Source organism: Buteo buteo, chromosome 20 (genome assembly GCF_964188355.1).
Source record: "Buteo buteo chromosome 20, bButBut1.hap1.1, whole genome shotgun sequence".
Classification (NCBI taxonomy): domain Eukaryota; kingdom Metazoa; phylum Chordata; class Aves; order Accipitriformes; family Accipitridae; genus Buteo; species Buteo buteo.
The window spans coordinates 3,035,828-3,048,748 of NC_134190.1; the positions used below are offsets into that span (position 1 = coordinate 3,035,828).

General features: G+C 36.8%; 1 protein-coding gene across 3 annotated transcripts in view; it reads left to right on the top strand.

Moving 5' to 3' along the window:
• The window catches only part of RECK (reversion inducing cysteine rich protein with kazal motifs), a 63,468-nt gene that overhangs the window by 38,737 nt on the left and 11,810 nt on the right, over window positions 1-12,921 (top strand). For all 3 annotated transcript variants that reach the window (XR_012653735.1, XM_075052235.1, XM_075052234.1), the window contains exons 10-14: window positions 499-678; window positions 1,657-1,869; window positions 2,627-2,763; window positions 5,027-5,167; window positions 7,726-7,914. Coding sequence is in view for 2 of the 3 variants with exons in the window: in XM_075052235.1 (XP_074908336.1) it covers window positions 499-678; window positions 1,657-1,869; window positions 2,627-2,763; window positions 5,027-5,167; window positions 7,726-7,914 (860 nt within the window). In the remaining variant the exon portion in view is untranslated. The remainder of the gene's footprint in view (window positions 1-498; window positions 679-1,656; window positions 1,870-2,626; window positions 2,764-5,026; window positions 5,168-7,725; window positions 7,915-12,921) is intronic.

The window sequence follows — 12,921 nt, forward strand, 5'->3', positions numbered from 1 at the left end:
GTATTTCGCAGGATGTTGCTGGGATCAAAGTGGCTTGGGTAGTGCTGACACCAGGAAACATCCCAAACACAAGCAATAAATGGCACACCTGTTTCAAACATCAGGGCAAAAGAAGAAATGTATTTTGCTTGCCAATCATTTCTGCAGGAGGAGAAGGTGTGATATGAAGTTGAAGGATGGGGTTGCAAGTTGTTCATTATCATGTCAGCCTAGATTTATTACAAGTAAAATTGGCTGGGATAGTTCTCACCTCAAAGTCATTAGTTTAGATTTCCAGCTATTACATTTTTATTGGATATTGCAGCTTTATATTCTGAAGTCTTTCAGTCTTACTAGCTTAAAGATTTGCTAGCATTCTTAAGCAAAACTGGAAAACTTAGAAAACAGTGAAGTGGCTGTTGTGGTCAGCAAAGAAATGATAGGCTCTGCTATATCTGAATAACTGCTGCTGTTTTAATTTTATTTTCTTTGTCTATATTTTTTTTTTTTTTTTTCCAGAGAGCTCTGCACTAAACTTTATAGCACGAGCTGGGGCAATTCACAGAGCTGGCAAGAATTTGATCGCTTTTGTGAGTATAATGCAGTTGAAGTTTCCATGTTGACCTGTTTAGCAGATGTACGAGAACCTTGTCAGCTGGGCTGTAGAAATCTTACTTACTGCACTAATTTTAATAACAGGTAGGAGAGAGACACTGAATATTTTCTAAAGGAATTCCTGTGCTTTGACTGAAAAAAATAAATAAAATGTTTTTCAGGCTTATTTTGAGATTGTATGTAGCTGTCTTTCTGCAAATATTTTTTTAGATAATTTAAAAAAATAGTTTTTCTTTAGAATAAACTTTTGGAAATGTATTTAACAACAGGCATAACAAAACTTACAAGAATACAAGCTAACCCATGAACTTGTAAAATGTCATTCCTGTATTAGCAGCGTAGTCCCCTGTCTTACTGTATAGGCAAGTAAGCCATGATTACTGGAATGTTGTGTATTATAAATAAGGTAAAAATGCTTGTTAAATTTACATGTTACTCTTTTTCAAAATTCCTTTTCTTTCAGAGATATTCCTGTGGTTTTATACTCTATAGTGCAAAATGCATGATTTAAAAGTGGTGTCTGAATTAGTAATTGCAAGGTTACAAATTAAATAGTTTGAGTTTCAAAAAAAACATTTAAAATTTTGTTAGCTATTAGAGATCTCTGGCTTTTCTTTGAAATAGTATACAGTGGCATGAGTGTTATATGAGTGGTAGAATCACGTATGTGATAGATGCAGCCTGAGCAAATATAAATGATAAATCAACTTGCATTAGTAATTCACCAGGAAACATTCGCACAGATATTTAGGATATCTATGATTCTTGCTTTTAAGTCAACTTTCTTCAGGTGATTTAGGTGATTCAGAAAAATTTAGGTGATATTTGATCTAAGAGGTGGAGGTGAGAAGGGAGTTTCAGCCTTGAGTCTTAAAGAGTTTATTTTCCTTAAAGACAGAATTCAAATTGATTTTACCTGGCTTATCTGTGGAAGGGATTAATTTCTTTTATACCAAAAAAAGCAAGCCATATCAAGGTTGTAGAATTCATATGGTGAAAGGTAAAATGTGTGGTGGTTTTTTTTTCTTGTATACATGCCATATCTTAACTTCTTCTTTTAAGACCAACAGAACTCTTTAGGAGCTGCAATACTCAGTCAGACCAGGGAGCCATGAATGACATGAAGCTATGGGAAAAAGGGAGTATTAAGATGCCCTTTATAAATATTCCCGTGCTTGATATTAAAAAATGCCAACCAGAAATGTGGAAGGCAATTGCCTGCTCACTGCAGATTAAACCTTGCCACAGCAAATCGAGAGGAAGTATTATCTGCAAGTAAGTACTGTGGGGGAAAAAAAACAGTTTAGACGTTCTGCTAAGGATTTTAATGAGAATGAAAAAGCTGCTGTAGAACTGTTTGACTTATGTTAGGAAGACATGGCAAGGCAAACGCGGAAAGAATATGAGCTTGCGTAGTTGCCATTGCTTGAATCTCCATCACTGTGAATGGAAGATGCTTGCCTGTTAATGAGATGGATACATATGCTTCTATTGTAAAGTTGATTTATTGTTGGGGTTTTGGGCTCTCTGTGGTGTCTATAAAACCTTTCCTCTTTATCGGTTTTGGGACCTACTGGTGATTTTCAGCTGACAGAAAGGTCTGAAAAAAATGACTTCTTTTTTTTTTTTTTAATTTTTTTTTGAAAGTAGGTGACTTGGGTAGAAAAGAGACCAGTTAATAGTACAGGTAGTGAGGTAGATTTCAACCCATATTAGTCATTAGTAAATCAAGGAAATGCTTGGTCTTGAAAGATACATGCATATGATGCCATAGAAAATAAAGATCACCAAGCCCAAAGTAGAGGAAGAGTAGTGCAAGCAATAGTTCCTATCTTTGTGTCACAAATTTGTTCCTCCCCATGTATGTAAAATATAGCATATACATACATATATAAAAACACTCTGTTGTGACACAGAAGGGGAAAGTTGTGGATTTGGGGAAGGGAAGTTTGTGGAAAGAAATCTTTTTCAAACAAGACCGTTTTTTCTTCAAGTACTGTTCACGAAGTTCTGTTTCTTTCTTTATCTGAAGATCAGATTGTGTGGAAATACTGAAGAAATGTGGAGATCATAATAAATTCCCTGAAGGCCACTCAGCTGAGAGTATTTGTGAGCTCTTATCTCCAACAGATGACTTGGAGAACTGTATCCCATTGGATACATACCTGAGTAAGTATCAACATACCTATGCAACAAAATTAGAAACCAAGATACTTTGCTTATCATTACTTTTAATAATTTTCGTTATTTCTTTTAAAGAAAATTGTATTGAATTTGAGACATTTTATTTAGCATATTAGAGAAAATGGGATTTTTCAAATTGCCATAGCTCATTACGTTTATTCCTTCTTGTATTGGGTGTATGTGGCCAGGTTGTTTTCGTAGCAGTGGAGGCTGCAGGGGCTGGGGCTGTTTGGGAAGATGTCAGGGACTGCACTGTGTCACACACGGCCAACTCGCCAATGGGCACACTATAGGCCAAAGCAGAGCCACTTCACAGAGTTTGTGGTGCCTCTGTGAAAACACGTTTAAGAAAGGGCAAAAAGTGCCAGACAGGTGGAGGAGAAGGGAACAGAAGAGTGAGAAACAGCAGAGGTAGCACTGAGGTCAGAGGAGCAGGAGGAGAGGAGCTGCTCTGTGGCAGAGCAGATAGCGAGAAGGCAGCCTGGGGAGGACACCATGCCACAGCAGGTGGGTATACCCTGAAAGAAGCTGCAGCCCGTGGAGAGCCCGTGCTGGAGCAGAGGAAAGGTGTGAGAAGGAAGGAGCGGCAGAGAGAAACTGCTGCGTACTGATCATGGTCACCATCATCACCCCCTTCCCAATCCCCGCTGCGTCACCTGGGGCAGGGGCAGAGAAATCTGGAGGGAAGGAGGGAAGGGGAGCCTGGGAAAGGGCGGAAGAAAGGAGTCACTTTAATGTTTGTCTTTTTGTTCCTATCACCTGAATCTGTAATTAGATGTTTATTATAATTGGCAATAAATTTAGTTAACTTTCCCTAAGTCAAGTCAGTTTTGTCCGCAGTGGTAATTCTTACACAATGTCCCTGCCTTTATCTCAGCCCATGAACTTTTATGTTCCTGTTCTACCTGTTTTCTACCCCCATCCCTTTTGGGGTGGGGTGACTGGGTGGGAGTTTGGCTGTCAGCCAAGGCTAACCCACCACACTTCTCTTTTGGGGACTTAATATAGTCAGTGCAAGTATGCTAACCTGTATCATCTAATAATCTGGCTTGTTGAATTTCAATGACTTTTACCTACTTGAAAATAGACTAGTTAATCTTACTTTAAGAAAACTCTGTTCTTCAAGAAGTCATCTCACATGCCAAAAAAGTACTATAATAATAAAACCACTAGCAGTATGTATTTACAGGAAAAAGCTGGATCGTGATTGGGAGGACTTATCTCAAATAAATGTCACTTGAACAATAGCATGATTTAGAGCACAACTTCTTGATGTATAAAATTACACTTTTCCCTGATGCATAAACTCTGTTCTTTATGCAATTAGAATAACCAAAAACCAAACTAACTCTTGGGCCAATAGAACACGAGTTTAGTAAGTATAAGGAAGACTTAAGGTTTTGTGATTCTGTTTTCTTCTAGCAAGTCTTATCCCTCAGTGTGGAACACAATTGTATCAGTAAAATTTTGTTTTGGTTCTAGATTCCATTTAAATGCATTTTTTACATAATTTTCCAAATCTGTTCTACCCTATTACTACTTCCTGTTGCATATTTGTCTCTGTAGGATTTAGACCTTTTTAGCTTTATAGGATTTATCCATTTTAGACCTTCCAAATTAAATTTTGATATTTCTTTCTCAGAATCCCAGAAACTTTAAAAGTAGTAAAATTTTGGTTGGGAAGAGCTGCAGCTGAACGCATGCCTCAACAAAGACATTATTCCCAGAGAGACAATGTATTGAACTTTTGGGTGGTTCTTTCCATTTAGCTGCTGCTTTTCCATGCTGTCTTCCCATTTCTTAATCTTATAACAGGAGAACATTACTAGTGAGTTAAAGGGAAAACAGAAACAAAAGTTTATCAATGATAGCAAACTTGGTTAAACATCAAGTGTACTTTAAACCTCCAAATTGCTTGTCACTGACTATGGGACTTCTCTTGATTAAAGTGGTGGTCACTGTCAATTTGTATTTTTGTCATATAGAGAAAAATTATTGGAGAAACAAGACAGAGAAAATGTATTTTGCTTGTGAAGAATCATCTGGGTCATTATTTCCAGGATTGAGGACTAAACTTTTGAAACGAGCTAAACTACCTTTTCATGTCTAGCTTCTACCAGTATAGTTAAAAAATATTTCACAAAATTGTCAAAAATACAATTTTACTAAATATAAGTAATGCTGTGCTTTACTGAAATAAAATAAGCCTCATTTAAATCAGTATAGATCCTATACATTCTGTTTTCAGGCCCAAGTTCTTTAGGTAACATTGTAGAAGATGTTACACATCCATGTAATCCAAATCCATGTGCAGCTAATCAGTTATGTGAAGTAAATAGAAAAGGATGTCAATCTGGAGAACTGTGTCTTCCGTATTTGTGTGTGCCAGGTAAGCGGTTTTGGACTTCTGTTTACCCGAATTTTGCTGATAAACATATATTACTGAAATTTTATTGAAAGTTTTAAAGTGAATTGCTGATATCCCAAAAGAACTATTATCACAATTATCTTGTGTTTTCAAAAGCTATAGTCTGCCTTCTAGCTCTTTTCATTTATCAATGTGTTTCTATTTTTATTGTCCCCTGAAACGTAATGTCTTACTAGAAGATATATTACTTGTTTTGCTTCAGAAGACATACATGTCCATATATAGTCTCTAAGCAGCCTGCCTGCTATTTAAAATTATAAGCATGCAATACTGCAAATACAGTGCAGCTCACCGCTTCTGCAGACACAATGACATGTATTGCCCCATATTTCCATACATTATTACCCATATCCACATTATTTTCCTTACTGGTGAAATAAATGGACATTATGTCTTGCCTTGAAATTAATGAAAATGAGGCTGTCATTCTTGGGAGGACATTTTGAGAGCTCCGAGAATCTGACCAAATGCAGGGTGCCCTGGGATGACATTTGCATTGGCAGCAGTTCTGGTGTTATATTAAAGTTCAAGATGGTATCTTACGTGGAATTGTTCCATGTGCTTCTTCATAGGCCAGGTCAACTTCGCAGAATCTCTCCAGCAGCTCATGGGTAACTAGTTCTGGTCTGAGTAAATTAATACCCAGACTTTTTCTTAAGAGCTTCACTGTTGCTGCTTCACTGGATTCAGAGTGCCCAGGTTTAGGGCTTGGGAAGGAAGGGACATGGCACATGACTGACAGCTCTGTGAGTTCACTGATGGGAGAAAAAGGCAGAACTGCAAGGCATATTAGCTCTGAGTCCCTCCCAAATTTGTATGTGGACTTATAGTTTGGAGGAGAATGACACTGACTTTGGGAAACAAGAAAAATATGAATAATGGATCTTGTGCTGCCTTGTCCTTCCACGAGACCCATGGTACCGCTTCTTGTTAAAGATGACGTCTGGGGATGCAGCAGTACACACCTGGCTGCATTTCTGCCACTTCTCCATGGATACTTTTAATGTAGGTGCACCTCTCTAGAAAGGCATTAGTGGTCATTTAGGAACTACTTTTCTAGAACATGGGTGTTGTCTTAACTTCTGCACCATGCATAGATGTGAGCTGACTGGGGAGAGAGCCTCCTGTAGATTGAGTTTCAGCTATCTAACTTTGAAATCACAGGCTTGGATGCTGTTGATAACAAGTGTCAAATCTACAAAAGGAGGTGGGCGACTGTACGATGTCCAACTTCTACAGCCCTTTAATTGTTCTACCTTAGACACCAGTAGTGCTTGCCACCATTTTCCCCCTTCCTTTAAAGCAAAAAGTATCATTCAGTGACATTGAGGGATCACCTGTGGCTCTTGAAGCAAAGAGGAAAGCTTGCATTTGGTGATCGCTCAAATGCATGTGTTGAGACTGAGCGAGTGAGAGCAACGCTGATTTTTAAACTGAATTGCATGAAGCAGCCTCCTCTCTAGAGGAAGTGATAGAGAACATTGCTGTAATGTCTTGCATCAGTTTCTTCTTGTTCCAGCAGTTCTGTGGCTGATCAGCAGTTGCTCCAGTGATTTTTAATTACAGAGAGGAAAACTGGGTTTTGCTTCACTCACTCATACATCTGCTATGCTTGTGCTCTTCTAGAAGTGAGGACAGACTTCAGTTCATTCTTTTTGTAAGCCTTAGGGACATTGTTTTGGTTATGTTTCTATGACCCTTACAAAATATTTTTCTTTTTCTGAAAAGCTGAGCATTATTACTGCAGAGGTTGTATTGTCTTCACTTGCTGCAAAAGTCATTCAAAGTGATCTAAAAACAAGCTCATCCAGAGCTTTTGAAGAGGCAGTTTACTACCTCTAAATGTTGGAAGGTGACTTTTATGTTTTAATTCAGTATTTTTAATTGGTTTTAAAGTTTCAGGAGATTTGTTGCAGTTCATCACTTCCAGGGTAATTTTAATCTACTATTTCTTTGATTACTTTTTCCTTACAATTTTTAAAACCTTTTTTCTTCTTTTCCATTCCTTTTTTTTAATCCAGTTTTCCTGCTTTTTCTCCCTTTCTCCACATCTACCTGTAAGAGTCTTTCAGTGTTCGCATAAGAGTTACATGTAAGGAAGGAAGACACAATAAAATACATGAGAGAGGGAACATGACTGGGCTTTGCTTGTGACACCCTTCAGTTCAGATTCTGTATTGGAGAGGGTGAAGCATATGTGGTATTTGTCATATCACATACGTTTCATACTACTACAGAACTGTGGAAAATTAAATTACTTGAGAATTTTTGGAATTACCAGTCTTTTTCTCTGAAGTGACACTTCTACAGGTACTTCAGAACATTGCCTCAAGCAAGTTATCTTCTGTTTCTTTTACTCGTTGCCTCTATGAAATGAGTGAATTTGTCTGAAGGGTGAGAGCAGGGCTGCTTTAGCTTTAGCACCTTAGCTTTTTCACAAGTCGAAGAGTAGTAGTTATTTTTGGTAGTGGCAGTTGACAATTTACTAAATATGAGCTAAAATTTCTCCTTGTATATAGGCTGCAAACTGGGAGAAGCCTCAGATTTTATTGTCCGTCAAGGTACACTTATTCAGGTTCCATCCTCAGCTGGTGATGTTGGTTGTTACAAGATTTGTACCTGTGGACACAGTGGACTGCTAGAAAACTGCATGGAAATGCGCTGTGTTGACCTCCAAAAATCATGCATTGTTGGAGGACAAAGAAAAAGTAAGTAGTAGAACAGTAATTTTATCTTTATACAGCACCTGCTTCTTAAGTAATGAATTTTGAGGTACATATGAAGACCCAGAGGATCTGAATGCAGAGTTTATCAGAAAATACAAAAGTTAATGTTTGCATCCCTATATGTAATACTTGTTTCGTTCTTACATGTGCTGGAGGGTTCCATTATTTAAATCAATACTGAACTGTCTCTGTCTCAGCCAGCGAAAGTCCTGTGCGAAGCGTGTTCTTAGTACACCATTTTTCAACCAAAAGGTCACTGACTTGCCTCACATCCCCTGTATTTTATGGTGCTTGATAATGGGTAGCTTCCTTTCTGGTAGAAGAAGTTGGTGGGAGCTCTGGGGATTGAGGACAGGAAAAAGTTCTGAGAAGAGCCAGTAGGCAGCAGGGATAAAGCAACAACAGCAAACCAAATTGATCTCCTTTAAGCATGCCATAGTTCTGAGGTTTAACCACAGTATAACTGACTATAAACTGCTGCCCATTTCCTGGATTCCAACTTTGCGGGTACTCTGTCTACTTTTAACAGCATTGGATATCCAGTGACCAACAGAGGTGTTTGGGGCAGGGTATGAGAAAAGGCAGAGAGGATTTAATCATACTTTCCATGAATATTCTCCCAGAATCTGTTCTGTGCTTCAGACCACAGACCCCTTGAGCAGGGGGTGGTTTCTTTACTAGTTCCAAATGGGTTTGGGTTTTTTGGTTTTGGTTTGGTTTTGTTGTTTGGGTTTTTTTCTTCTATGGATTTTAAATATGTGTTTAAAAAAAAGTCAGAAACTTTTTTCATGAGCTATAACCTCTGGCAAGAAGTTCCACATGTTAAGATACATGTGCCTGGAAACCCTCCTTTTTTTTTTTTTTTTTTTTTTTTTGGTGGGGTTTGCAAGGGACGACTTTTAATTTGAGCCTAGATAGTTTGCTTCATCTGGTTCCTCTTAGTTCATGAGATTCACCCTAATTCTTGTACTGAAAAAGCTGATGAATTATTGTTACCTATTTGCCTCCTCTTTCATACCTCTCTGATATTTCCCTCAGTTTTCTGGGTTTTTCTCCAAGCCAGTTCCTATTCTATTTAATAATTCCTTATATGAAAACAGCTGTATACTTTTGATCATATTTATTACCCTACTGTGTACCTTTTTCTACTTCTTATATTTTCTTTTGAAATGGGAACTGGAACTTCATGCACCATTCACAATGCAAGTGCCCAATCAAGTGTATATAATAGCAAAATGATGTTCCTTTCATAATTATGCTGAACATTATTTTTTTTGGCTATTAATTATTCTATTGAGGTCATGCTTTCACAGAGCAGTCTGTTGTAACACCATGGTCCAGTTCTTAAGTGGAAATGGTCAGCTCATAGCTCATTGTGTGAATTGTAGAGAATTACTTTATGTTCAGTACAATGAATTTCCTCTGATATATCCTTTCCTAGATGCTGAGTGTGGTGAGGTTTTTCTTGCTGTTCTTCATTATTTGGTCCTTTGTACCTTAATGTTATTGATATACTTTGTCATGTAAATACTTGCAGTTTTTTGGATTACATAAAAATATGTTGAACAGAACAGCCACTGCATAGATCATGGAGACTCCTCAGGTGACCTCCCTTCATTGTACATTATTCTGTTTCACAGTTATTTATCCGTGTGAGCACCTTTTTTTTTCCTATATCTACTTTTTTTCTTGAAAGCCTGTGTTAAAGAGCTATTATGTCTGTTGGGTATTAAAGTGTATCAACCTGATTTTCTGTTGTCGACATGGTTATTGACTCCTTCAGATAATCCTAAAAGATTTGTTTTCTGACTTGCACAAAAACTGGTATTCCTTCCCCCAATGTATGATATTTAGGTATGTGTCCACTGATGCAAACTTTTATACTTTTACCACGTTTATGTTGCACAAACTTAAGTTTACCTATCTTTATCATCCACAGAACCTTTTAAAAAAAAAAGTATCTATTATAGCCACTTGCATTGGTATTTTAACAATAAAAGAATGCTAATTTTCTCTTTCTTGGCTTAGATTTAAATTATTAATTTTCTAAAATAACTTTACTGTTACTTCAGAGATTAAATTAGCGTGGGTAACAGGTGTTAATTGGGTTCTACCTAATCTGACAGTCAAAGTAGTTGAAAGAGATGTGACAAACGATGCTTCTTAAAAGATGATATTGATTTATTTTCAGATTTATTCATTGCTGGAGAGCTTTAAAGGTATATTTTTGTCATGCAAACAGGCACTGTGCTCTTTGAAAAAGAAAAGAAAGGAAAAAGCTACTACTAAGATAGGGAAAAATCTTCCAAAACGTCTCGAATATAAAATGGAGTCTGTGCTGAGCTGTAAACTGTCTGAAGCTGATGTCTTTGAATCAGTCGGCAAGCAAGAGATATTCTGCTAGTGAACAGTTACAGATTTTGGCACTGGACATTGTTTAGTGTCTGTAAATCAGCCCTTTTAAAATATTGTCAGACTGAAGTCCAAGCATAACTAAAGCAAGTCAAAGATACCCGATAAGTCCAAAATAAGAGTCACTTTTTTTACCATGTAATAAAAACTATTTTCACATTAAGTAAATCTTAATAAGCAAGGCACTTGTAGTTACATTTGTCACAAACATAATTTTCTGATTCTATCCAAACCCTGAAATCATGAAAGAGTAGCTAATTGGGATATTTCTTTCTCTTAAAAAATACCAAGCAGAGCTAAATAATCAATCATACAATTATTTTCATCACTCGGGAAAGTCTGCCTGCAATGTTGCATGCTTTTGCAGCTGGTAATGGTTTGGTTTGGGGGTTTTTTTTTGGTTCATCCAAAGAGGATAAAAGTCAGCCAAACATAATTAAATTTTTTTTTTTAATTGCCAAATTGGTACTATTCGTTCATGCAAGCAGAACACTGAAAACATCTTAACCTTAATGATATATTTGATGGGCAGTTACAGAAAGTTTCTGATGAAAGTAGATGCTTTTAAAATACAGTCATTAGCAAATATATTATTTAAATGGTGACTGAAACTTTTTATGGACCATTCTGTCCAAAGAAACCTGCACTTTTTCAGATTATTGGTGAAAATAATCACAAAAATTTCTGAAGCTGTATTTGCAATTTTTGCACAGTGTACAGCTGTCACTTGTTGTGGTAACTAACAACAATATATGTAGCTGGTAGGTATTCAGTAAGTGTAGTCCTTTAAGAAAAAAAAAAAACACACAACAAAAAAAAACACCACCATGAAACCAAAACCAGACAGCTTCCTCTCTTTTGCCATGATTACTTATTAAATGTGTGTGGTGATTAAGACTCTAGGTATTATATAATGAAAGATAGAAATTACTACATTCCAAATTCATTAGATGATGTATTGAAAACAAATAATTAAAAATTTATGGTCACCATATGGACTTTTTGTAGTGACTATATTTAATTGGTTTATATGTTGGTTGCAAACAGCCAGGGTTTAGTCATAAAATCAGAACTGTGGTTTTTAAAACCATTCTCTATAAACCAAACAACCCTGAATGCTTTATCAAATGCTGGGGGTTTTGTGTTGTGAATTGACTCCAGTTAATGAAATGACTGCTGATGAAGAGGACAGTTTGCTGTGTGCACATTTTGATAGTGAAAGCCAATCGTCTTGCCAAGTTTTTGAGTGGATCCTAAGTCGGTTACTATTTACTCTGAAGAATCACCTAAGAGATCTTGTGTTTGGCATTACCTTCAAACCTTGGAAACTTTTCTTCTTCCCTGCTGACAAATTCCTTCTTCCTTGAGTAGTACTGTAGTTAAAACAGAGCTTTTTGTGCTATAGAGGCTTTCTCTCCCATCCCCTCTTGTTCTGCCATCATTTGGCTAGGAATACCTCTTCCAAACTGCTCAAATGCTGAGGATTTTCCTTGTGCCCCTGTAATATTTTTCAAAAATTCTAATCCTTAATTTCAGGCCTTTGAAAAAAGATTAGAGAGAATTGCCTTATTTCATAAGGCACAGTTACTCTTATGTGAAGAGCTGTGTATTTGTTGGTAGTCTTTAATAACCGATTTGGTATGGATAGATTGGCTGTCACCAACATGAATTGATTTGACATAAAACATACAACACAGTGAAGGGCAGTCATATGGACAGTTCACAAAAACCAAACTGAAATTGCTAAATTGAAGAAAAATTCCCAAAGTTTGCAGTTTGGATCTTAGGTTCAGGTGTGAAAAAGTTACTGACTTATAAAATGCAAAAATTAGGCAGGTTGCTCCATCCTTAAAAAGCTGCTGTGATGGTGTCAGCTGCATTACTAAGGGCTCCTTTCTGAAAACCAGTGGGTGAACATAGACCCCTGTATTTGTGTGTGTCTTACGCTGAATCTAGATCTGGGTTTCTGTTCAGCTTTGCTACAAGCTTTCTTGTTCCCTGCTTTGGACAAAGCCGCATTGTAACTTGTACTGCTTGTTGAGGCTGAAATTATGGCTATAATGGACGTTGCAAAACAATAAAGACTGGAGTGAAGCATTGGCACTTTTTCCCTCTTGACAAAAAGTACACACAAAGGAATGAAATGAGCACTACAGAGGAGTTTTGCATTATGTATGAGGCTGAAAGTTTAGCAGTCTTACATAAAATTAATTTAGGAGGAGAATGTGTCTATACAAAAGCTTTATCCTTGAAAAAATATCGAGCTTGCTAGCCAGAATTTATCTACCACTTCTTCAGTTTTCTGAGTGTATTTCTTTTTGCAGCTTTAAATTGTTCTTGGGGGAAAAAAAAAGGAAGAAAAAAGAAAACCTAACTTATACAGGCTTTGAAAGGATAAAGTGCTTGCTTCCTTGTTTAACTAAATAATCAAAACCACATGTGAACAGACTTTAAATGAATAAAGTAAAACCTGAGATCTAAAAAAAGATAGAAATTTCAGTGGGAAAATAAGCTGAATAAGGGAAATTACAGGAACAATTAATAATGAAAATGTAGTGTCTATGTAATAGATATGAG